Below are 22,714 nucleotides of genomic sequence, written 5' to 3'. Positions count from 1 at the left end.
CAGCTTCATTCCTACCTGGCTCATAAAACTTTTCTGATTATTATCTAAAATGAATTTTCTATTAAGTGAAAACTGGACCTTTCTTTTAGTTACATACTAACAATAAAGTATATACGTAAATTAAAAATAACTTCTCTCATTTAGTTTATAATTTCTATTTATAGAGATCTTACTGGTATCTGACTCTTGCAGAGCAGCAAACAAAATAATTTCCCAATGAAAGGACTAAAGAAAGGTCCCAGGGTAAGTGGGGAGGGAAAGGGCTGTACAAGAAGATAAAATATAAGGAGATTTGAAAGTTTCTGTTGATGGAAGTTAAAAGCTGAGACAATTTCATCCTTTCACAAAACCAAGAGGTATCATTTCACATTCACTAGGACAGTTGTGATTTTAAAAGACAGATAACAACAAACGTTGGCAATAATACAAACAAACTCAAACACTCATATATTACTGATAGGGATGTAAAATAGTGTGGCCACATCATGAAAAAGACGAGAAAGGGGTCAGCAAAACAGCTCAACAGATAAAGGCACAGCTCATGCACACAAACACACACAAATATGTGTAAAATAAAATCCTCAGAAAATTAAGTATAGTTACCATTAGAACTCAGTAATTCTACTTCTAGAATATATGTGTGCACAACACGAAAACATGTCTACATAAAAACTTAAGACACATAAGTAGCATTATTTCCAACAGCCAAAAGGAGAAAGCCTAAATGTCTATCCACTAAAGAATGGGTAACTATGTGGCATAAGGGTTCCATACAATGGAACATATCACTTATCAATTTAAAAAATATGTATTAACATTGGCTACACCACAGACGAGCTTTCAAAACATGGTTTAAGCGAAATGCCAGGTACAAATGCTCACATACTGCATGATCTCATTCATATGAAACATCTAATAAAGACAAATTCAGAGAGACATGCAGTCTGGTGGCCTGTGACTAGTGGATGCGTGTGAATGGATACGTGTGTGTGTGTGTGTGTGTGTGTGTGTGTGTGTGTGTGTGTGTGTGTGTTGTGGAGGGGGACTTAAGTATAAGATTTCCTTTTTTTTGGTTTTTCGAGACAGGGTTTCTCTGTATAGCTTTGCGCCTTTCCTGGAACTCACTCAGTAGTCCAGGCTGGCCTCGAACTCACAGAGATCCGCCTGCCTCTGCCTCCCAAGTGCTGGGATTAAAGGCGTGCACCACCACCGCCCGGCCTTTCTTTCTTTCTTTTTTTTTAAGATTTCCTTTTTAGATGGTGAAAATGTTCTAAAATTGATGATGGTAATGGACAAAGAAATCTGCAAATATACTTTTTTAAAATCACTAATCGTACAATTTAAATGGGTAAACTATAGTCAAGTCTCATGCCTATAATTCTAGCACTCAAGAAGCTGAAGGAAGAGGATTCTAAGTTTGAGGCTAGCTGGGTCACACAGTGAATCTCCAGCCAGTTATGGCTACATAGTGAAACCATGTCCCAAAACACACAAAAACAGATGAACTGTATTATCTATGAGTTACAACTCACAAAAGAAAAGCTAATGTATGATTTAGGAGAGTGGTTGGCAAAGGAGTGCTCAGCACATGTTATCTATCACTTAAGTGGTGACAGACCACTGCCTTAAAGTAGAATACGCTAAGAGTATCTTATTTTATACAAAGCATCCCCAGGGCTGGAGAGATGGCTCAGTGTTTAAGAGCACTGGCTGCTCTTCCTGAGGACCTGGTTCAATTCCCAGCACTCACATGGCAGCTCACAACTGTCTGTAACTCCAGTTACAGAGGATCAGGCACCCTCACACAGACATACATGCAGACAAAACACCACGCACATAAAATAAATAAATAAATTTTAAAAAAGCATTCCCACATTAAGATCCCCAATTTCATTCAAGGGTACTTTTGGGAAATGACAGAAATGTTTCATTCCTTCATTAGAATATAAGGTGGATGAGCTCTCTGTTCAGCAAAATTCAATGAGAAATCCTTAAAAAATCAGAATATTTGACTACATATAAAATAACAAAATAAAAGAAACAAATCCAATGTGTCCATCTAGCTCTTTTCATTTTCTTGAAGATAAAAAACAAGGCTAGGTCAAACAAATGGACCTTGTGTTATGATACTTTGATGAAATAAATTCAGACCTTTAATGCTATAGGATCAAGATTGAAATCCCAAACATCTCCAATCAAATCATCCAGTGCGTCCTCAATTCTTCTCAACTGAGATGTATACTCCTCAAGGAATTTCCCATAATTCTTAAGTTGAACTTCAGCATGAATTTCTAAATTTTGAAACAGAATGTTACAATTACAAAGAATGAACGGCAGAATACTAGTTTCAAGTAATCTCAAAAACTGCAGCAAAACACTGTTAATTATTACTTTGTAGTGCCTCACTTCTTGGAAATAAAGTTCCAAAGTTAAAAGAGTCATTCAGCTTTAAATTTTCTCCAAATATGTGAAAGTACTTGAAAACCAGCAGCCCCTTACCCTAGGACCCAGGTAACCAGCCTGAGTCACACCTCAGACAACGCAGGGTCCAGAAGCTATACTATTTTTTAGTCACACACACCTCTGTTGCAAAGGATTATCAACTACCTGATGGGAAGCAGGTATAAAACTCTGTGTTGTTACAGAGCAAATTTTAAAAAGTTGGCTAACTCTATACATATTAAAATGTTAAAAAAAATATCCAAATCTTTTTTACATGGAGGTTTTAGACCTGCTACATTATATTATTATTTCTGTAATTCCCAGCTTACCAAAATGCTTTAGACTTGTTCAGTTATTTAGCTATTATAATCAAGATGCAAAGGCCAGATAAAACATACTGGCTGAGGCAGGGCTGGAGAGATGGCTTATCCATTAAGATCACTGGCTGCTCTTCTAGAACACTGAGGTTGAGTTCTCAGCACTCATGTGGCAGTTCTGTAACTCTGGATCCAGGGGATCCAATACCAACTTCTGGCCTCTGCAGGTACTGCACAAACATGTAAAATAAGAAAACAATATAAAAAATAAAAAGACAGCTGGGATTTACAGAATTTAATATTAGTAGATGACTTTAGGCTTAGAGCCACTGGAATAAATTGGATTTTTCAGAAGCCTATTCACCAAAATTAATAAACATTTCATCTTATACTTAAGAATGTTACTTATTCAAAAAATTCAGCCGGGCGGTGGTGGCGCACGCCTTTAATCCCAGCACTCGGGAGGCAGAGCCAGGCGGATCTCTGTGAGTTCGAGGCCAGCCTGGGCTACCAAGTGAGTTCCAGGAAAGGCGCAAAGCTACACAGAGAAACCCTGTCTCGAAAAACCAAAAAAAAAAAAAAAAAAAAAAAATTCAATTCCAGTTCAATTTCTTTTACTGATATATATAACTTTATTCAGTCTTTGTCTTCTAAAAAAATTTTTTCCCTTCAAATTTGAAGTGTGGAGCCCTTGTGAAATATAGTATTTCTGACTCATACTGTATGGAATACAGACACCTGACCTTTAATCTGCAGCTGAATCAGGGGCATCAATTCAGTTCACTAAGACTTCTGTCTCATGACTGCACTCCTTTAGTTAATTTTGGAAAACAATTAGTCTAGATATGATTCACAGTCCAAAAACTAATGAAAGCCAGGCACAGAGAAATCTATTACCTACAGCTAACAACTCCATGTTAATGTCTTACTCTATTATACTAAATGACCAAATTATCATTTGACCAGCAAATGGATTCTTGAAAGACTAAACTAGAAAAACATGCTCAAAGATCACCTGGTTAGACCAAGGTAAAAAACAACTGAAAACCTGCAGAAACACTTAAGTTCCTTGCTGATAAGATATTGAATAACTGTGAACAAATAAAAGTTAAAGTGCAAACCAGACTTTTCTCCCAGCAAACTGCACTTCTTGGTTTATTTTTCTTAATGGCATTTTCACACATATGTGTGCTTATATTGAGTCCTCACCCATGCTCTCAGTCCTGTTTTCCCCAAACCTCTGGAGTCTAATAAAATGCCCACATATTAATATGATAAATTAACTGGTAATTCATTCTACTGCAAGCTGAAACACTTTCAAACCCAATACATCTTCATTCCAACTTTGGTCAGATGCAAAAACAAAAAACAAAAAACCACCTGACAAGATGCAGTTCACTTTAAAACCAAAAATACAAAAAAGAAAAATGGTTATTATCCTTCCACCCATATTTTTCTTCATTCTGGATAAGACCTAATACCTTAAGAAATGCTTACTCAAAGTCTGCACAGCACCCTGAAGTAGTCCAACTGGATGTAGAGGCAAATATAACCTAAGTACATACAAATCTGTACATGTTATAATCTCTAAAATAGTTCACGACTCTGCTGTAGTTTTTTTAAATGGCATTCCTACTCTGGGGAAAGATGTGAATCTAAAAAATTCTCAAACAACTTGCCCTAATTTTTCTCTTCTGTCACACAGAAAACAAAAAAAAAACAAATCAACCTCAAGAGTTTCTCTAATATAACTAGACTGGCTTGTACATTTTGATGAAAGAAACTGTAAGGCTTTGAGGATTGGACTTCTGATTTTAAAAATAAAATCGGACGACTCGATTTCATTAAACAACTGCAAAGCAGATCTGGTAAAAAATAAAACAAACTTAAAAAAAACTTTTCAGCTGCAATGACAATTACAGGTTTTTAAAAAAACATAAAAATCAATACAAGGCCTAGAAGGGATAACATGATATTCCCGTGTTGACTGATGTTTTTGGTTTTAATGCCAGGTAGAGCTGTTTTTCGCTCTTCCATGGTTCTAAGAACGTGAACCCAAACTTCAAAAGTTGGTTTGAGAAGCAAAAAAAAAAAAAAAAAAAAAAACAGGAAGCCGAAACAGGAACCCAGACTCTTCTAGAACTGAAGGTTCAGAGCATCTGGCGCAAGCCCTGGGATGGGATGGGCAACTCGGGAGGCTGGCCTCTAGCGGCGGGCCCCAGGGACCGGTCCCCGCTGGCCGGTTCCCGTTACCGGGAGGGACGCCGGGCACGAGCGGGCGGACGCGACCCCGGCCGTCACACAGCACCGCGCGCCCGGTCCAGCCCGCGAGAGAGTCCCGGGTGGGCGGCTGCACAGCACCGCACCGCGCCGTCCTCCCCGGGCCGCGCCACCCGGGCCGCCTCGCCCGACCGCAGTCTTACTCTGCGAGCCGTCGTCCACGCGGTCGAACTCCCAGTCCGGCGACAGAGTGTCCACGGCCATCGCCGCGGCGCCTCCCACAGACACGGCCCCGAGCAGCCACCGCCGCGCCGCAGGCCTCACCCCAGCCGCTGTCACGCCACGTGACTTCCGGCCTCGGCCCCGCCCCCGCGCGCCGGAGCCAGCGGACTCTCGGCCCTGCGGACCGCGGGCGCCGCTGGGAAAGCGAGTCCGTCCGCCTGCGCCCGTCGCTGCCGCCATAGTGACGGTAGCTGTTGGCATCCTGCATCCTTTCTCTGGCCTCGTTGCCGTTTGCGTCTGTTCTCAAGCTACATTCAGTTTCTCCTTGCTGCGTCCGGGCTGTTTTTAATACCTAAGGGAGTTATCAGTCTGACGTGGAAAGAGTGGAAATAAGGGGGTGGGGCCCAACGCAAAGACAGGGTCCTTCACTAAGACGCTGCCCTGGCCCGTGGACCAAGAAATCTGTCTCACTAGCTCCCATTCTGTCTTTACTAAACCTCGCGGTTCCTCCGCCCCCGTGCACGTCCTGTCCCAATTGTTTTTGCTTTTGTTTTGTTTTTTGAGAAAAGACCTCTGTGTGTAAAGAGTAGTGACTTTAGGAACGCTACCAAACAACCTCACTGTGGGCTTGCTTTATACCTACTGTTCTTCCTTGTTTTTAAGAAGGTGGGGTGGGAATTGTGTTACCCCGAGTTCTACATTTATCCTAAAGTTTACACAAAAAGCTATATATCAGCTCGGTTTTTAGTAAGTGCTGATACGAAACAGTCTAAATATTCATCAAAAAGTAATAATGTAAAAACTTAGGGCATCCATACTCCGAATTCCTAGAGAGCTGTAAAATGAAATAGGTCTCGAATGGCATAAAAAAACAAGACAGGAGGCGATTTTAGAACAATGCATATTTGCCGTTAAGTTACAATCTCTGCAAACATGCATATATTCTCATGTGTTTGCAAATACATAGGAAGAATTCAAATCTCATTAAACAAGACAATGGTTTACTTGGGAAAGAGCAGGTGCTGATAAATACAAAGTGGCTCTTAAATTTTTCTTGTGTCTATTAGCTGAATCTTTTGCAAGTAGAGTTTTTAAAGTTATTTGCATTATAAAGTACCAAAAATCAATATAGAAATTGAAAAGCATATTCTGAGATGTTGAGGTTTGGACATGGTTTTATTTTTGAGACAAGATCTCATTATTATAATTGAGCAGCCCTGTTGCTCCTGGGCTATGGAGTGAAACTCGTTGGGTTTCTTTCTGTAGCTTGTTTGATTCTGTCAGCATTCTTTAGGTTCCATATGGTAGCTGTTGGCAGCTTCAGGCTCACATTATCACAAGGCTAAATCCAGCCTAGGAGAGAAAAAGAGCACACTTAACTGATAGCTCAAATAAAAGTCCCAGAATCAAGTCTTGCCAGTAGCGATTAGCCTTTCTTGGTACTTGAGCACACTTTTCAGCCAGTCTTGGAAACCGAAAGAACGGGAGGAATGGACTGATTGATTTAGTGTAGGTCATATGCTCCACGGATGCGATGAACACAGGAAGAGGCAACTCTACAGGAATCACTTGGCCTGGGAGTGGAGGAGATGGAAACGGTGTTACCACCAAAAGAGGATGTATGTGGCAGGGGAAGCTGTGACAGCGGTTACACGGCTGAGCCAAGTATCTCACGGTGACTACGGGTCAGTATTGGAGTTAGTAATCAATTATTACAGCAGGATGGTTTTCTAAAAGTACTATTTCAGAATTCCTTTTGGAGTAATTTTATTATTTAGATGCTTACATTTAGAATTCTAGGTAAAAGAACTTCTAGGACTTTACTAACAGCTACCATTTATTTTGTGTTTATTGCATAATCCATAACAAGAGGTTTGTTGTTGTTGTTGAGCCCATGGAGCCCAGACTAACCATGAATTCTCTAACTGAGGTTGGCCTTGAATTCTCGATCTTCCTGCCTCTATTTGCTAAGTGCTGGGATTACAGGCATGTGCCAACATGCCTGGCTTTGTTATTTTAAAAAGAAAAAATCTGGAGGAAAGTTGAAAAATGGACAACGCAGAGCATGATGATCTGTAAAAAGCAAAAGTCTTGGCAGAAATGTTTGGGGGAAAGCCAAGAGTCTAAGAAAACATTTATCACCAAAGGTTGATATGGTGTTTAAATGTAACTATAATTTCATGCTATGTCAGCTAGACATTTCCACAGGAACTTTACATGGACATCTGATCAACATCGTTGAATCCACAACTGAATTCTGGGTATTTCACTCTGAAACCTGCTTCCCACCCTGTGTGAGATCTGTGGCTTACTTAGTAAATAGCTGTACAACCCACCTAGGCCAGGCTGGGTACTATGACAACACCTTCTCTTTCTCATCTTCTTGCTCTAAATCAGTGAAAGTTTCTATCAATCTTATTGTTAAATGTGAATGAAATGCAAAAGTTGTGAATGAAATGCAAAAGTTGTGAATGAAATGCAAAAGGTGTCAGGATCAAAATGGAATCTCATGAGGGTAAGATGGCCCAGCAGGCAAAGGTGCTTGCCACCAAGCCTGACAGCCTGAGTCCAACCCCTGGGGCCCATATACTGAAAGGAGGGAATTGACTTCTGAAGTTTGTCCACTGACATCCCCATGCATGCCCTGAGTTGTACATAGAGAAATAAAATGTTAAAATGAGGTCTCGTTTCAACCCTACAAAAAGCAAAATGAATAAAGACAGGATGTCATGAAGAAAGGGTTCGATTCCCATGATTATATAATAATAACAGTCACAAAATATTCTGCCATATTCCGAGGTTTGAAGAGAGGGATATACAACCTTCTAGGAAAAGAATTTCTGAAGAACCTGATGGATGACTGTCCAGTCATGAGCTGATACAGCCCATGTTATAATTACTGTGGCCAAGAAAAATGGTTTCACCAGGTGGTGGTGGCTCACACCTTTAATCTCAGCACTCAGAAGGCAGAGCCAGGCGGATCTCTGTGAATTCGTAGGCCAGCCTGGTCTACAGAGAGAGATCCAGGGCAGGCACCAAAACTACACAGAGAAACCCTGTCTTAAAAAAAAAAAAAAAAAAAGAAAGAAAAAGAAAAAAGAAAGATGGTTTCACAAAATTGATGTAACTCTCCTTATTTCTACCTTTAAAACCTTCCTTTTGCTCAGCCCTTTTGAACATGGCTGGGGTTTACTATGACTGTTTCCTGTGTGGCTATTCCCAAAAGTAGTACTCTTGGAAAAATCTCTCATTTTGGTTTTAATTTGGCTTGACAAAATTGTTGTTACCCTTGGGTTGTGGGATTATTAATGACTTGTTTTTCTGTCTTTATCCATTTCATTATTTTATAATATTCAACAGTGAATGACAGAAAAAGATTCAGGGCTTTCCATCACCTACGTAGCATGACCTATGACTGGCTGGTTGCAGTCTCTTCCTATCTCTCCCCTCTACATACTGCCCCCAGCTTCACTGAAAGCTCTGTTGTAGTGATTGGCTTAAAATGTGCTCAGAGACATCTCTTCCCTAGAACTGCCCTGGAGGCTGCCAGGAATGATAAAAAACCATCCTTTATTCAAAGACCACACACAGTCTTGCTTTTAAAATTTAAATAATAATAATAAGGCATCAGGTTTCTTTGTAATATATCTTTTAAGAAATATATTTAGCTCCATGGGCATGTACCAGGAATGGCCTACCTTAGTCTCTCTGCCTCTCTGTGGCTGGAGTGTTCATGAGAGGCATAGACTCCTGTGCCTGCAGAGAAGTTCAAGATGCAGCAGCTGAAGCCGCAGTGACACTCCCTACTGCTGGCAATCTGCTATACTCTAGTGTGCCTTCTCCAGTCACTCTGGACCACACCGCAGGAGAGCCATTGTATCAAGGGTAACAAGAACCAACAGAAACGGCTGGTCAATAGCTTCTCTGCTAGTCAAAGTGAAAAGGAAAATGGGGGCATGCATTTTAGGTCACTGGTGATCACTGTAAGTTTGTCCCAAGAGACCTTTATTGAAATGTATATACACAGTGAGATCAATAACAGGCAAAGTGGAATGACTTTGACCCTTACAGTGTCCCTGGGTTTGTTCTGCGTCACTGTAAACAGAACACTTGACTCTGAGGGACATAGAGAGTTATTTGGACTCACAGCGCTAGTGTCTGGGGAATCCAAACAGCATGGCACTGACATCTGTGAGGACTCTCTAGCTATGTCCCAACACGGCCAATGAGCAGGAAGGGAGCCTTTCTTCTGCAGGAAGGACTAAGCACACAAAGTGACCTTGCTCTCTAAAATCCTGCCGACTCCAAATCCAATCCAATTTCAGGACTCTCAACTCACTCCAGGATCTCACTGCTCCCCACTCACCCCTGCCTCTTTTCAAGTACTTGCCACCTCTGCCCCCTTGCCAGCCGAAGTCTCTTTGTGAACTTCGTGACGACACATCATAGCAAAGGGACATTTATAGGACTAGAGAGATGACCCTGTGGTTAAGAATGCCTGCTACTCTTCCAGAGGACCAGGGTTCAATTCCCAACACCTATGTCCAGCAGCTCACAAAAGCCTAACTCCAGCTCAAGGGATGCAGTGCCCTCTTCTGGACTCCACAGGCACCTGAATACACACACATACACACACACACACACACACACACACACACACACACACACACACACACACAAAATTAAAAAATAAAAAGTACAAAGACTCATTATTTATAGGGAGCAAATTCCATGTTATATTACTATTGAATGATCTGATTAACATAAGCTTCATTCTCACTGGTTGTCTTCCACCTTCTCTCCCCCACCCTGTGTGTGCTGGGTACAAACCCAAGGCCTGGTAATGCCAGGAGGGTGTCTCACCTCGATTTTTTAAGACAGATCTCACTATAGAGTACAGACTAGCCTGAAGTTTTCAATCTCTCCATTTCTGTCTCTTTAGGACTGGGATTATAGGAGTGCACCCATGCCCAGCTTCAAACTTTTGATTTTTAATCATTAAACTTGCTTATTAGACTTTAGTCCTCCATCTTACAGGTACTTAGATGGTGCTCTCTAGTGCTGGGTTTTTATCATAACATTATTTTTTTTTAATATTTTGTTACTTTATGCTTATGCGTTTTTGTTTGTTGTTTGGTTTTTGCCTGTGTCTATCTATGTGTAACGTGTGTGCCTGGTGCCCACAGAAGCCAGAAGAAGGCATTGGATCCCCTGAAACTGGAGTTACAGATGTTTGTGAGCCACCTTGTGGGTTCTGGAAATAGAACCTGGGTCCTCTGGAAGACCAGCAAGTGCTCTTAGCTGCTTGAGCTATTTCTTAAACCCCCATACCGTTATCTCTATTGAGGAATTTTAAGCAGTAATAACAGTACAAGTTAAAAAGCAGTTAAGAAAAATGATATTCATGAGGATAGAGAGATTACTCAGTGGTTAAGGGCACTGGCTGATCTTGCAGAGGACCCAGGTTCAATTCCCAGCACCCGCATGGCAACAGCTCACAACCATCTGTGACTTCAGTTCCAGGGGATCCAACAACTTCACAGACATATGTGCAGGCAAAGCACCAATGCACATAAAATAAAGATAAGTTAATTATTTTAAAAAAATGAGATTCATCAGGATTACATCATTCTTATGTACAATAAAATGAGTATTTGGTATAGTGATTTATAAAAACAGAGAGACAAACAGCAGTGTTCCCACACAGGCAAAGTGGCCAAAAGTCACTCAGTCAAAACAAGCCACCACATGAGAGGACAGTGTGGAGATACCTAGAACTTTATTCTAAAATCCCTAGTTATTGTGGGAGTAAATACTTTCTACACTTCAGAAAGTTTGTAATTGGACCTTCAAGATGCCTCAGTGAGTAAAAATGTCTGCTATGACTGACAACCTGAGGTAGACCTCCCCTATTCCCGCCCCCCCACCCCCCCCCCCCCCCCCCCCCACCCCCCGCCCGTGGAAGGAGAGCCAACTCTTGCAGGTTGACCTCTGACCCCTCCCACACTCACCTTGGCACAAAGCTGCAGCCATGCTTCTGCCTCTGCCTCTGGAGTGCTAGGATCACAGGTATACACCATCTCATCAGCTGCCAAAAACAAAAAAACAGACTTTTCTAGGCTGGGTAAAGAATTTGCCATGCAGGCCTGAGACCCAGAGTTCAAATCGCCAGCAGCCATGTAAAAAGCTGTCTACCTGTAACCTCGGTGCTAGAGACAGGGTGTAGACAAGAGGATGGCTGGGGCTGGGCAGCCACCGATCTAGCTCCAGGTTCAGTGAGAGAACCTGTTTCAGGAGAATGATAAAGCAGGTCACCTGGCATCCTTCTCTGGCCTCCTGGCATACAGGACAGCTGATGTCCTTCTCTGGTCTCTTGGTGTATGCATGGACAGGCACAGTCCCACACACATGCACACACAGACACATAGACACACACACACAGACACACACACACACAGATATACCAAATAAAATGAAATAAAAGTAAAGTTAAAAAATATTTACCTGTGCCAAGCTGAGAAAAACAACAAATGTAGGAGTGGAATTAATGAAGAGAAGAAAAGAGATAGAGGACAGAGGGATGCAAGGGGGTGACATCTTAAGAGAGATGAGTGGGAGAGAACTGAGAAATTTTGTCCACTGACTTTTGTCTTTTGGTTGGGAAATTTCCGCTGCTAGCAACATGGGACAGCCTGAAGTTCAGGCAGCTTGAGACCCTCGGGTGTGCTGGGACTTTATCTGAGACCAGAGGGAAAAGGAAGCCACAACACTGAGTCTGTTATCCAAGAGTGTCTTTCATTTAGACCTTTTTTCTATGGTTGCTCAGCTGATGTGTTCAATTCATACTGCCTCCTCTATTTCAAAGACAAATTGGAATTTAAAAAGATTCTATAAGTCAGGTGGCACTCGGGAGGCAGAGGCAGGCGGATCTCTGTGGGTTTAAGGCCAGCCTGGTCTACAGAGTGAGTTCCAGGACAGCCAAGAACAGCTAAGGCTATACAGAGAAACCCTGTCTCACCAAAAAAACACCCCACCATCCATGAAAATTTAAGAGTCACCTAACATAAATCTTCTTTAGAACAAAACATTGAAATAAAGTAATTGCATGATAAAAGTGATATTATAAGTGATAGTGTGAATAATAAAAGAATAAATAACGGTAAAAATGTAAGAGTATAATCATTTTAATATTCTGTTTTTGTGAATTAGGGTAAAATATATTCTTGGTCCATTTTATTTTTCATTGTTTGAGGATTTCATACATTAATATCATGTGTTTTGATCAAATCCATCCCCATTCCCTCCCCTCCAAATCACCTTCTACTCTAGCTACTTTGCCACCAACTTCATGTGTTATCCCTTCCTCCCTCTCTGCCTCCCCCCCAAAGCCCACTGAACCCACTTGGTGGGTCTGTATAGATATAGGCACATAGGTATAGGATCACCTTACTGGGGCATGGGTAGCCTTCGAGGAGCTACATGCCTGATGAGAACTTACTCTTCCTCCTCAGCAGCTGTCAATTGCCAGTAGCTTCTCAGCTAGAGGTGGGGCTTCATGAGCCCCTCCCATGTCCATGCTGGCATTTGGGCTGGCTTGGTCTTGTGCAGACCTTGTGAACACAGGCACAGTTGTGAGCTCACATGTGCTGACATGTCCAGCAGATACTGTTTTGAAGCAGACACCCACTACTTCTGGATCTCACAGCCTTCCTACCTGCTCCTCCATGGTGTTAAGACCTACAACTAACTGGAGCTACTATCAGTAGATACCAGGTGTGGTTATTTACGCTTTCCGTATTTCACTAGAGACAGAGTGACTCCCCTGGACTCTGCCATCAGTCCAAGGCCATGTCACAGCTGCAGCCTCCTCAGATGCAGCTCCTCTTTGTCTCTTCAGTCCCAGACACATCCATCACTTTTCATGCTACAGTTTCAAGTCGAAACTCAGAGGCCCTTTTATCCTAAACCCATTTCACCTCCTCAATTTCCTTCCTTTCAAGCCATCTTCAAAATTCAAAAGTGATTTTGATTGCCTGGAAAAGTCGGTTTCCCTAGATTATAAAACAATCTGTGGGATCTTTACTTCTCTTCTGTATTACAGTGCTATGAACATTATCTTGAGAAATATTTAAATGTTTACAAACTTTCAATGCATCTTTCCTATAATTGCATTTTATCAATCTTTACACATTCTTAATGATAGCATTCTACTACTTGAACTAAAATTCACTTTTTATTTATGAAGCATTGAGTGTGGCAGGCTTTCTTGGACCACCAGCCCCCAAATCATGACATGGAGACTTATTAATTATGAATGCTTGGCTTTAGCTTAGGTTTGTTTCTTTTAAACTTATATTAACCCACTTCTACTATGTGCTGCCCTGAGGCCTGTTTACCTCATCTATGTATTGTCCATCCTGCTTTCACCATGTCTGACTTGCTGGCTCCCCTTTTCTCTCTGCTCACCATCCTTGCCTATCCCTCCTCTGCCTGGCTATTGGCTGTTCAGCTTTTTATTAGACCAATCAGGTGCCTTAGGCAGGCAAGGTGAAACAGCAACACATCTTTACATAGTTAAAAAGATGCAGCATCAACAAATGCAACACTTCTTTAAATAGTTAAACAATTATTCTGCAACACAAACAAATGCAACACATCTTTATATAGCTAAACAAATATTCTATTCCACAACACATGAGAATGTCAAAATAAAAAGATATTTCAGCTTTAGAAAATACTTATCCATTTTATTCCTTAGATGCTGAAGGCAGACTCTTAAGTGATATGGGCTGGACATCCATGTGACCAGTTCCTATCAGGAAGGTTCAGCTCAGACCATACACTTTCCCCAAGCTGATATACATAGTTACTGATATACATATCAGTAAAACTGGAACAAAAAATCTAGTCTGGAGATACTGATAGGATTACAGGCAATGTCCTGGATGGGGGCTGGAAAGAAGGCTCAATGGTTAAGAGCTCATACTGCTTTTATAGAGGACCAGAGTTCAGTTTCCACCACCCACTTCAAGTGACTTACGACCTCCTGTAACTCCCCTCTGAGGGTGTCAGCACTCACCCGGAGATACCCACATACAAACAACACATTGCACATAATTTAAAATGAGGTAAAAAAATTAAAAAAGGAAAGAAGCTCCCTAAACAATGCGCATGAACTCCGAGTGCTCAGAAGTGAAATGGATTTAAGAAAGAATTCAGTAACATTCGCTTCACATTATTACAAAGAAAATACCAGAGCCAGTGACAACCCTCTCAGAGACTTCTTTGAGAATGAACATATTTCATCGTTTGTTTGGGGTTAAAAAGAATGTATTTATGAAATTAGAGGCGGGGGGGGGGGGGTGGAGAAAGCCAAATCTCTCTCAGATCTGGCTTTTCTAGCTTCTGTAGCATCCAGTGCTGTTTGTTGTCCAGGCATGACTAAGTAAATCAAGTGGGTTGTTTAAAGGTATTAGGGACTGTGGAGTCCACCAAAGAGCAAGGCATATGTATGGAAATGGCAGAGAAAGTGGTTCCTCTGCTCAATTAATGAGCTCATAATAAATATTTGGGGAAAAACTATCACATGTAGAGAAGAACATCAAGAAACAAGAGTGCATGCCAGTCCCGAACTTGGGACTAAGAAGTCATTTTGGGACAAGGGTTCCATTATAGCATGTGTAAGAGTTTCTTCAGAGAGTCAAGGGACAAATACAAATATGAATTATCTACTGGGGACCAGATCAGTGCGACAAGCCCAGTGGGCAGTGTCTCACTGATGCTTTCTGTCATCCTCCAATGATCGAGGTATCAGGCTATTTCTGAAGCAAGGGTGCCCAGCGCCTTACCTTCCCAGCTCAGCCCGTACAAACATACGGACATACAGCTTAAGCCGGTCGCTTTCCTGAGACTGTTACTTAAGGACTTAGAGTCCAGAAGCCATGGACAGGCAAGAACATGAGGCTGGGGTGGGGGAAGAGACAGAGAGAGAGAGAGAGAGAGAGAGAGAGAGAGAGAGAGAGAGAGAGAGAGAGAGAGAGAGAGAGAGAGAGAGAGAGAGAGATTGAGAGAGAGAGAGGAGAATAAACGCGGGCACACTTACTGCAGGCCCAGCCCATGAAATGGTGCCACGCACAATCAATCAGCCCAAGAAATATTCCATCTAGGCAATCCCTTTCCCAGGCCATTCTACCTTGTGCCAAGCTGATAAAGAAAAGTAACCCTAGCAGGGTGTCGGATGGACCATTATAAGGCACATCTCTCTTCCTGACTCCGAGGGGTCTGAGTAACTAACTGGTGGAAGGTCCCCACCTCTAGTGAACGCCTAGGCTATCCTTGGAGCTGAGGCGGAATCCAGGTAGCTTCCAAGAGATGCCCCTGGGGTTGAGCACCAATTGGTTCCCAAGACCTGTCCGGGTCACGTGTGCGGGAGGGGGCGGGGCGGGGACAGGAGCTCCGCCAGCCGAGGGGCGGGACATGCCAGTCGAGGGGCGGGTCGGTGAGCAAAGCTTGAACACTCTGCAGCCCTGGTGCCCCCACTCCCCACGCCTGCCTTCGGAGCCCAGCCCGTGGCAATCTCACGCTCCTCGCCATCATGCTGTGGCCGGGCTGCCAGGCGCTTCGGCACTTCTCAACCGGCCAGGTAAGTCCAACCGAAGCGAGCATCTATGTCCTGGTCTTGCTTTCCAAGACCTCAGGGGCTGCAGGGCTGGGACGGCGAGGCTGGGGTGGCCAGTGATGACCAGACCTTGCTAGAAGGGACCGCAGCATTTTTCAGACTGGGCGACTTCAGAGAAGGCTCTTGCAGTCTCAGGGATGGGAAATGTCAAGTGAGCCTTTGTCTCCTGCAGGGAATGAGTTGCAGACGAGGTTATTGAACGTGTCAGGTCTGGCTGGGATGACCAGCTGGGACTGACAAGGGGTAAAGGGACCGGAGCCAGCGTCTGTTTCCTTCTGTTTTGCGTTTCAACCGAGAGGTTCCCAGTCCTCGACGTGAGCGGTATAGGATCCAGACGGTGAATTAGAGTGAGCACTAGGCACTGGCCTTGCAAGGTTTATCAGATGTGACTGTGACCCAGGCAAGCTCATCGCTGCAAGCAGGGACTGCCTGGTGCTTCCCGCCCAGTGGCATCGGCCAGATTTCCAGCACCCCCCAGCGCTGCAGGAGCAGCCACGCTGGAACTGTTAAACTGTAGAGTAAGAACCGGGCGCTGGCCCAGCCCACAGGCTTGGGATTGCATCAGCGCGTGAAGAAATGGACCGGGAGCCTACACGTTGCAAGGGACTCGGCCTTCAGCACTTGGGTGGGCCTTGGAATAAGAGCCTTTCTGAGTGTAGACAATTCAGGCTGTTCCGGCAAAGGAAAGTGTCTATCCTGTGTACATAATGTCTTTTGTAAGCAGTACGTCCTGGCCGTGTTATAAGATTTCCCTCCATTGGTTTTTCTCTGACAGTGTCAGTGTAAAAGAAGTTTAAGGCAGAATCTTGAGTAGTGCTAAGAATCATCCCAGACTTTCGTGCATTTCAAAGTTTTGTGTCTCCTAGATAAATCCAAATGGTCAGAATTCATCTTACTCCTTACAATCAATTCTAGTGATTTTAGGGGAACAGTCACAGTTTAATAAAATCTGAAAGGCAAGGCCTGTGTGCCCTGGGCTTTTGATTGTCCTGCTGGGCAGCCCTTGGACCCTTCCTTAGTTTCTTCAACCACTGGCTCTACAGTCTGGTCAGGTGGCACAGACAGCAAGGGGCTGCGTCACTTCACTGGCCTTTGTTACCGCCTTGTCAGGGAACTCTTGGAAAGCTGAAAGGAAGGAGTTTTGAAGGATGAGAAGATTTTCTTGTGGGGTTACATACGTTTTCAGTAATAAACACTGAACATGAACACACCAGGTGACAGATACCAGGAATAGAAACAGGGCTGGGCAAAGCGGCAGGCTGTCCCAGGGGCCTACTGTCCCCAGGAATCCATGTGGGAAGGTGGCCACAGACAGAGTTCAGAACTGAGCAGAGTTCTGCGTGATCAAAAGGAAGATGGTGAGAGATAGGGGAGGAACCAGGGGCATTTTACTCTAAAGATAATGTAGACTGTGCTCTCTAAGAATTATTATTATTATTATTATTATTATTATTATTGGGTTTTCGAGACAGGGTTTCTCTGTGTAGTTTTGGTGCCTGTCCTGGATCTCGATCTGTAGACCAGGCTGGCCTCAAAGTCACAGAGATCCACCTGCCTCTGCCTCCCGGGTGCTGGGATTAAAGGTGTGTACCACCACCACCCAGCCTTAAGAATTATTTTAAAATGAACATACATATATAAATATAAGTGGTCTATAAAATGGTACTACCACTTTGGAAGTTTGGTAGTTTCTTTTGTAACACTGTTAAATCACATTTTATTTGGGGATGGGGGACATGTCACAGCACACATGGAGAAGTCAGAGGACAATTGTTGCTTCCTTCCATCTTGTTGGTCCTGGAAACTCAGGTCCTCAGGCTTGGCAGCAAATGCCCTTACCAGATGAGCTGACATCCTCTTTAAAACACTTTTTATTCTTTCTTCTTATTAAAAAAAAAAAAGCCAAGCAGTGGTGCCACATGCCTTTAATCCAAGCACTCTGAGGCCGAAACAGGGATTTCTGAGTGCAAGGCCAGCCTGGTCTGCGGAGCCAGTTCCAGGACGGCCAGGGGCTAGGACTACACAGAGAAACTATCTCATGGTTGGGGTGGGGTGGGGGAATGGTGGGGATGGGAGGGACAGGGACACTGACAAAACATGTTGTGAGGTGCTTGGGAGCTGGCTCAGAGGTTCCAAGCACTTGCTGCTCTTACAGAGAATGTGAGTTCAGTTCCCAGTACCTTTGAGAGGGTCCATGCAGACTTCACAGCAGGCGGGGAAAAACGGTCAGGGTAAAGAGTGAAACTGTGATCAGCCTGATTTTGATAACTGGTGCTGGGCCAGGACTTCTAGAGTCTGACCCAGATCATCTGACTTCAGCCATAGTTAAGAAACTCAGTCCTATGAATACAACTGTTGACTTAGAAGCAGTGTTCAAGATAAGGGTCAAGGGGGACTGACTGAGGTAAGTAAGCACAATGCCTATGGGTCAGGACTGGCCTGACCCTAAGAGAGCATAGAAGTCACTTAGGCTGTTGTAAAGTACAGTGATATCTCTCACAAAGATGAGTTTTATGGCCTAGAAGTAATGTTCAAGGTTTTAGGGGGGAAAGTCTGGGATAAACAAACAATACTCTGGGGGATACAGGCAGAGCCTGGCCCAACATGTAGCAAAGGATTACCAGGTTGTAAACTACACTTCCCTCCAGCAATCCAGGAAAACAACTACGCACCTCATTCCATTGAAGAGATAAGCTATGTGTTTAACTTTCCTAGCTTCTCCAGTGCTTATTTGTGTGCACAAGGACCTTCTTTTGCCCTCTACAAACATCCATGTTGTGCAGCTCACCACCACCTGTAACTCCAGCTATGGGGGATCCAATATCACTTCCTAGCCACTGAGGCCATCATAACACTCGTGGCATAAACCCGTGCAGACACATACACATTTGTAACATAAAAATAATGAAACTTTAAAAAGCATTTTAGAAAGTGATAAGGGCTGGGGGTATAGCTAGCGGCAGAACCCTGCCCTGGCATAGACAGCGACTCAGCTTTGACCCCCAGCACTGAGAAAAAAGTCAGCATGACAATTGATGTGAATACCTTCTTTATATAATGATGCAATAAGGAAATGAAGTTGCACAAGCTGTCACTGATGGCAGCATCTGTAAATTGTGCACAGCTTCATTTCTGTGTGAGGCATGACACACTCTTATTCATGGAAGAGCCTGTTACACTAGCCATGGGTGTACACTTTGCACACTCCAAATACATCCTGGGAGTACACTGAAAACCAGCTGTTATTTTCACTCTCTGCTTCATTTTTAAGCATAAGAAGCATGCCTTGACAGAGTTGTCTCAGAGCTTTGCTCACCCAGAAGTGAATCCACACTACTCTCCTGCCCAAAGTCACTCAGGATCCCCACTGTTTTTCATAATATGGTACAAACTACTGGCCATAGGCAAAGCTCTCTGCAGTTCTTATCTCAGCTGCCATTTGTCAGCATCCCATGATTCCCCATTCTGGACACTGTGCCATTTATTCATTTCTTTCTGCCTGGAACTTCCCAGGAGTCTCCTGTAATCCTCCCCACTTCCTTGGCCAGCTCCCAAGATGACAGCCCTGAGATTCAGCCGAAGAATTCCCTTAGAGTCAGGGAGATGGACCCGCAGGTAAAAGGGCCTACTAAAGAAGCATCCAATCCTGAGTTTAGATCCCTACACTTGTGTAAAAAGTTGGGCATGATGGTGTGCACCTGTAACCTAAGAGATGGGAAGGCATAGACAGGGTGGTCCCTAGGGCTAATTGGCTATCAGCTTAGCCTGAATCAGTCAGCTCTGGGTTTTTGAAAGACTTGGTCTCAAATAAGAACTGAGAGTGACTGAGTAGGACATTGACATCTGGCCACCACACATGCACACATATGTATGCCTGCACACATACGCATGCACAAACACATATGCACATATGTACACATTATCTCCTACCCACTATGAAGAATTGCCTTTGGGTGATGTCTTCCCCTTTCAGAACCTGACTGTGCCCATCTATCCTAGAACTGTGTCACTGAAATGTCTACTTAGATGTCTTTCCTCCCTACTGACAAATTCCCAGAGGACAGGGACCACTTTTTCTATGCATCTTGTAGAATAGGGGGGTCCTAAAGAGAAATGTGCACAGAGAACAAATGAGAGAGAGAAACTACAGAATTGTGGTATGTCTGTAAGAGATTGTCCTGACTGATAATTGATGTGGGAAGGCCCAGCCCACCATGGGCAGCACCATCCCTAGATACTGGGGTTGTGCAAGAAAGCTGACTGGACATGAGGGAGGAACCAGTAAGCAGCTTTTCACCATGGTCTCTGCTTTGGTGCCTGCTCTGACTTCCCAATGATGGACCGTGACCTGGAACTACAAGCCAGATAAACCCCTTTCCTCCTCCACGTTGTTTTTGGTCATGGTGCTTATTGTAATAATAGGAAAGCAAACCGGAACATCCCATCCTGTTTCTTGGTGACTATTGGATTTCAGGTTATGTCTCCAAACTTTTTTGCTTTAATTTCTTCATCTATGAAAATGAGTTATGAATGCCTGTTTCTGGGAGTCTGTGTAAGTCAAATGCAGTCAGGCACATGAAATGCATGGCACGGACCAACATTCCATTAAAATGCTTCCAGTTATTTCTGCTTTTATTTTCTGCCCCGAGCTTCCCAGGGCAGACTATTTCTTGTGGTCTGACACATCTGGCACATCTGGCACACGGAGCAGAGAGTCTCGGGTGTCAGTGAGCCCAGGAATCACTAGCAAGCTTGCTAGAATGCAGTTTCCTGGGCCCCTGATTCTGACTCAGTAAATCAGCATCGAGAACCCAGAACGCACATTTGAAATGCATCTTCCTGGTGGATTCTGCCAACGTGGTCAAGTCAGCACTTAGACTGGACTCGGAGAAATGAAAGCAAGAAATATCTTAAGTCCAGTTTTCTGGAATCCTGTGAATTCACAAATACACAGGATTTTAGAGTCCTGAAATCTGAGTATTTCCCTTGGGCTGAGGATGCAGCTCTGTAGTAGAGTGCAAGCTTCAGGTTGAAGGCTCTGAGTTCATTCACAGTGCTGGAGAGAGGGGTGGGGTAGGGAGTCACCCACAAAGCTCAGAGAGTGTTTCATGGATATGGTACTTTCAGTGACAACATGGTTGCTTTGAACACTTTCTCAGCTGATCTAGAATTGAACTCCAACTAGCTAGGTAACAGTCACGTGGAATGTAGCAAGAGCACGAGGACGCTTGGCTTTTCTGTACTTTGAGGGTTTCCACGACCTCCACTTTTGTTGGTTGTCGAACCACGGGTCTTGTACATGGTGAATAAGCACTCCCCCAAAGAGCTACAGCCTGGCCCCTCTGTGTTTCATATGTCTTAAAATATCTGACTCTAGTAATTGTGTGAGGAGAGGTTGAAATTTTTTTTTTTTTTTTTTTTTTTTAAAGATTTATTTATTTATTTATTATGTATACAGTGTTCTGTCTGCACGTATCTCTGCAGGCCAGAAGAGGGCACCAGATCTCATTACAGATGGTTGTGAGCCACCATGTGGTTGCTGGGAATTGAACTCAGGACCTCTGGAAGAGCAGCCAGTGCTCCTAACCGCTGAGCCATCTCTCCAGCCCCCGAGGTTGAAATTTTTGTAAGGTGGCCAACAGAAAGATTTTATTCAGCCCTAATTATAGGATACAGAGATAAAATATTTATAGAACCTTTTTATTTTTTTTCTTGGTGTGTGTGTGTGTGTGTGTGTGTGTGTGTGTGTGTGTGTGTTGGCCAGAGGTCAACTCTGGTTTGTTCCTTGGGAAAGATTTACTTTGGTTTTATTTATTTATTCTTTTTGTTTGTTTGTTTGTTTTCGAGACAGGATTTCTCTGTGTAGTTTTGGTGCCTGTCCTGGATCTCGCTCTGTAGACTAGGCTGGATTCGAACTCACAGAGATCCACCTGGCTCTGCCTCCCAAGTGCTGGGATTAAAGGTGTGCCACCAACGCCCAGCTGGTTTTATTTCTCCCTCTCCCCCCCTCCCTCCCTCCCTCCCTCCCTCCCTCCCTCCCTCCCTCTCTCTCTCTCTCTCTCTCTCTCTCTCTCTCTCTCTCTCTCTTTCTGTGTGTGTGTGTGTGTGTGTGTGTGTGTGTGTACCCATGGAGGTCAGAAGAGGGTTGGATTCCCTGGAGCTGGGGTTGCAGGTGGCTGTAAGCCACCTAACATGGGGGCAGGGAACTGAATATGGGTCTTTTGGAAGAGCAGCAAGTGCTCTTAACTACCAAGCCAGCTCTTCAGCACCCATCTACCTTGTTTTTGAGACAGGGTCTCTCATTGACCTGAAGCTTGCCGATTCAGCTGGACTGGTGGGCAGCAAGCTCTAGTGAGGCACCCGTCTCTGGTTCCTCAGCACTGAAATTAGATGTGTATGCTCCCATATCCAGCTTTGTTTTCATTTTAAAAATTTTTGAGCATTTCATTCGTGAGTACTGTGTTTATGATGTTTCTCTCCCCCTTCTCCTCCTCCAGCTCCTCCCATGTGCCACTTCAATTGTTATTGTTACATACACATATGTGTGTGTGTAAAACCTTCTGAGTCCATGTAGCATTGCCTGTTTCTGTATGTGCTTAGGGTTGGTCACTTGAGATTGGAGGTGCAGGAATTGTATTGTAGATGTATCTGTTGGGGTTGGGTAGCCCATGATCAGTTCTGCATTTTAACCAATCATATAGCTTTCTAGAATTAACTCTATCTATGGAATGAGAGCTGCACTCATCTGTGGATAGAAGGTGAGTAGTTAGAATGCAGAGGGGAATCGTATAGTTTCGTAAAGTGGTGGTGCTGTAATCTCTTCTAAGATCTGTGA

General features: G+C 43.6%; 2 protein-coding genes and 1 long non-coding RNA gene across 6 annotated transcripts in view; 1 reads left to right on the top strand and 2 right to left on the bottom strand.

Annotated features, from left to right (window-relative positions):
- The window catches only part of Washc4 (WASH complex subunit 4), a 59,339-nt gene extending 54,020 nt beyond the window's left edge, over positions 1-5,319 (bottom strand). For both annotated transcript variants that reach the window (XM_052752904.1, XM_052752905.1), the window contains exons 1-2: positions 5,183-5,319; positions 2,152-2,291 (exon numbers count right to left, since the gene is read on the bottom strand). In XM_052752904.1, coding sequence (XP_052608864.1) covers positions 2,152-2,291; positions 5,183-5,243 — 201 coding nt within the window. In that variant the 5' untranslated portion in view covers positions 5,244-5,319. The remainder of the gene's footprint in view (positions 1-2,151; positions 2,292-5,182) is intronic.
- Positions 5,320-6,358: 1,039 nt separating this feature from the next.
- On the bottom strand, positions 6,359-15,620 carry LOC128119573 (uncharacterized). 2 transcript variants are annotated; one of them, XR_008221570.1, is made up of 3 exons: positions 15,304-15,620; positions 11,213-11,289; positions 6,359-6,554 (listed from the first exon to the last, which is right to left on the bottom strand). It is a non-coding gene; the product is annotated as an uncharacterized LOC128119573 (long non-coding RNA). The 2 variants fall into 2 exon arrangements; XR_008221569.1 differs by having other exon boundaries at positions 15,394-15,620.
- A 58-nt stretch (positions 15,621-15,678) lies between these two features.
- Positions 15,679-22,714, top strand: part of Aldh1l2 (aldehyde dehydrogenase 1 family member L2) — a 47,719-nt gene continuing 40,683 nt past the window's right edge. For both annotated transcript variants that reach the window (XM_052752902.1, XM_052752901.1), the window contains exon 1: positions 15,679-15,843. In XM_052752902.1, coding sequence (XP_052608862.1) covers positions 15,796-15,843 — 48 coding nt within the window. In that variant the 5' untranslated portion in view covers positions 15,679-15,795. The remainder of the gene's footprint in view (positions 15,844-22,714) is intronic.

The sequence above is a fragment of the Peromyscus californicus genome, unplaced genomic scaffold, assembly GCF_007827085.1.
Source record: "Peromyscus californicus insignis strain IS unplaced genomic scaffold, ASM782708v3 Scaffold_24__1_contigs__length_46423439, whole genome shotgun sequence".
Classification (NCBI taxonomy): Eukaryota; Metazoa; Chordata; class Mammalia; order Rodentia; family Cricetidae; genus Peromyscus; species Peromyscus californicus.
Note: the sequence above shows the minus strand (reverse complement) of the source record. Positions and strands in the feature narration are given on the sequence as shown.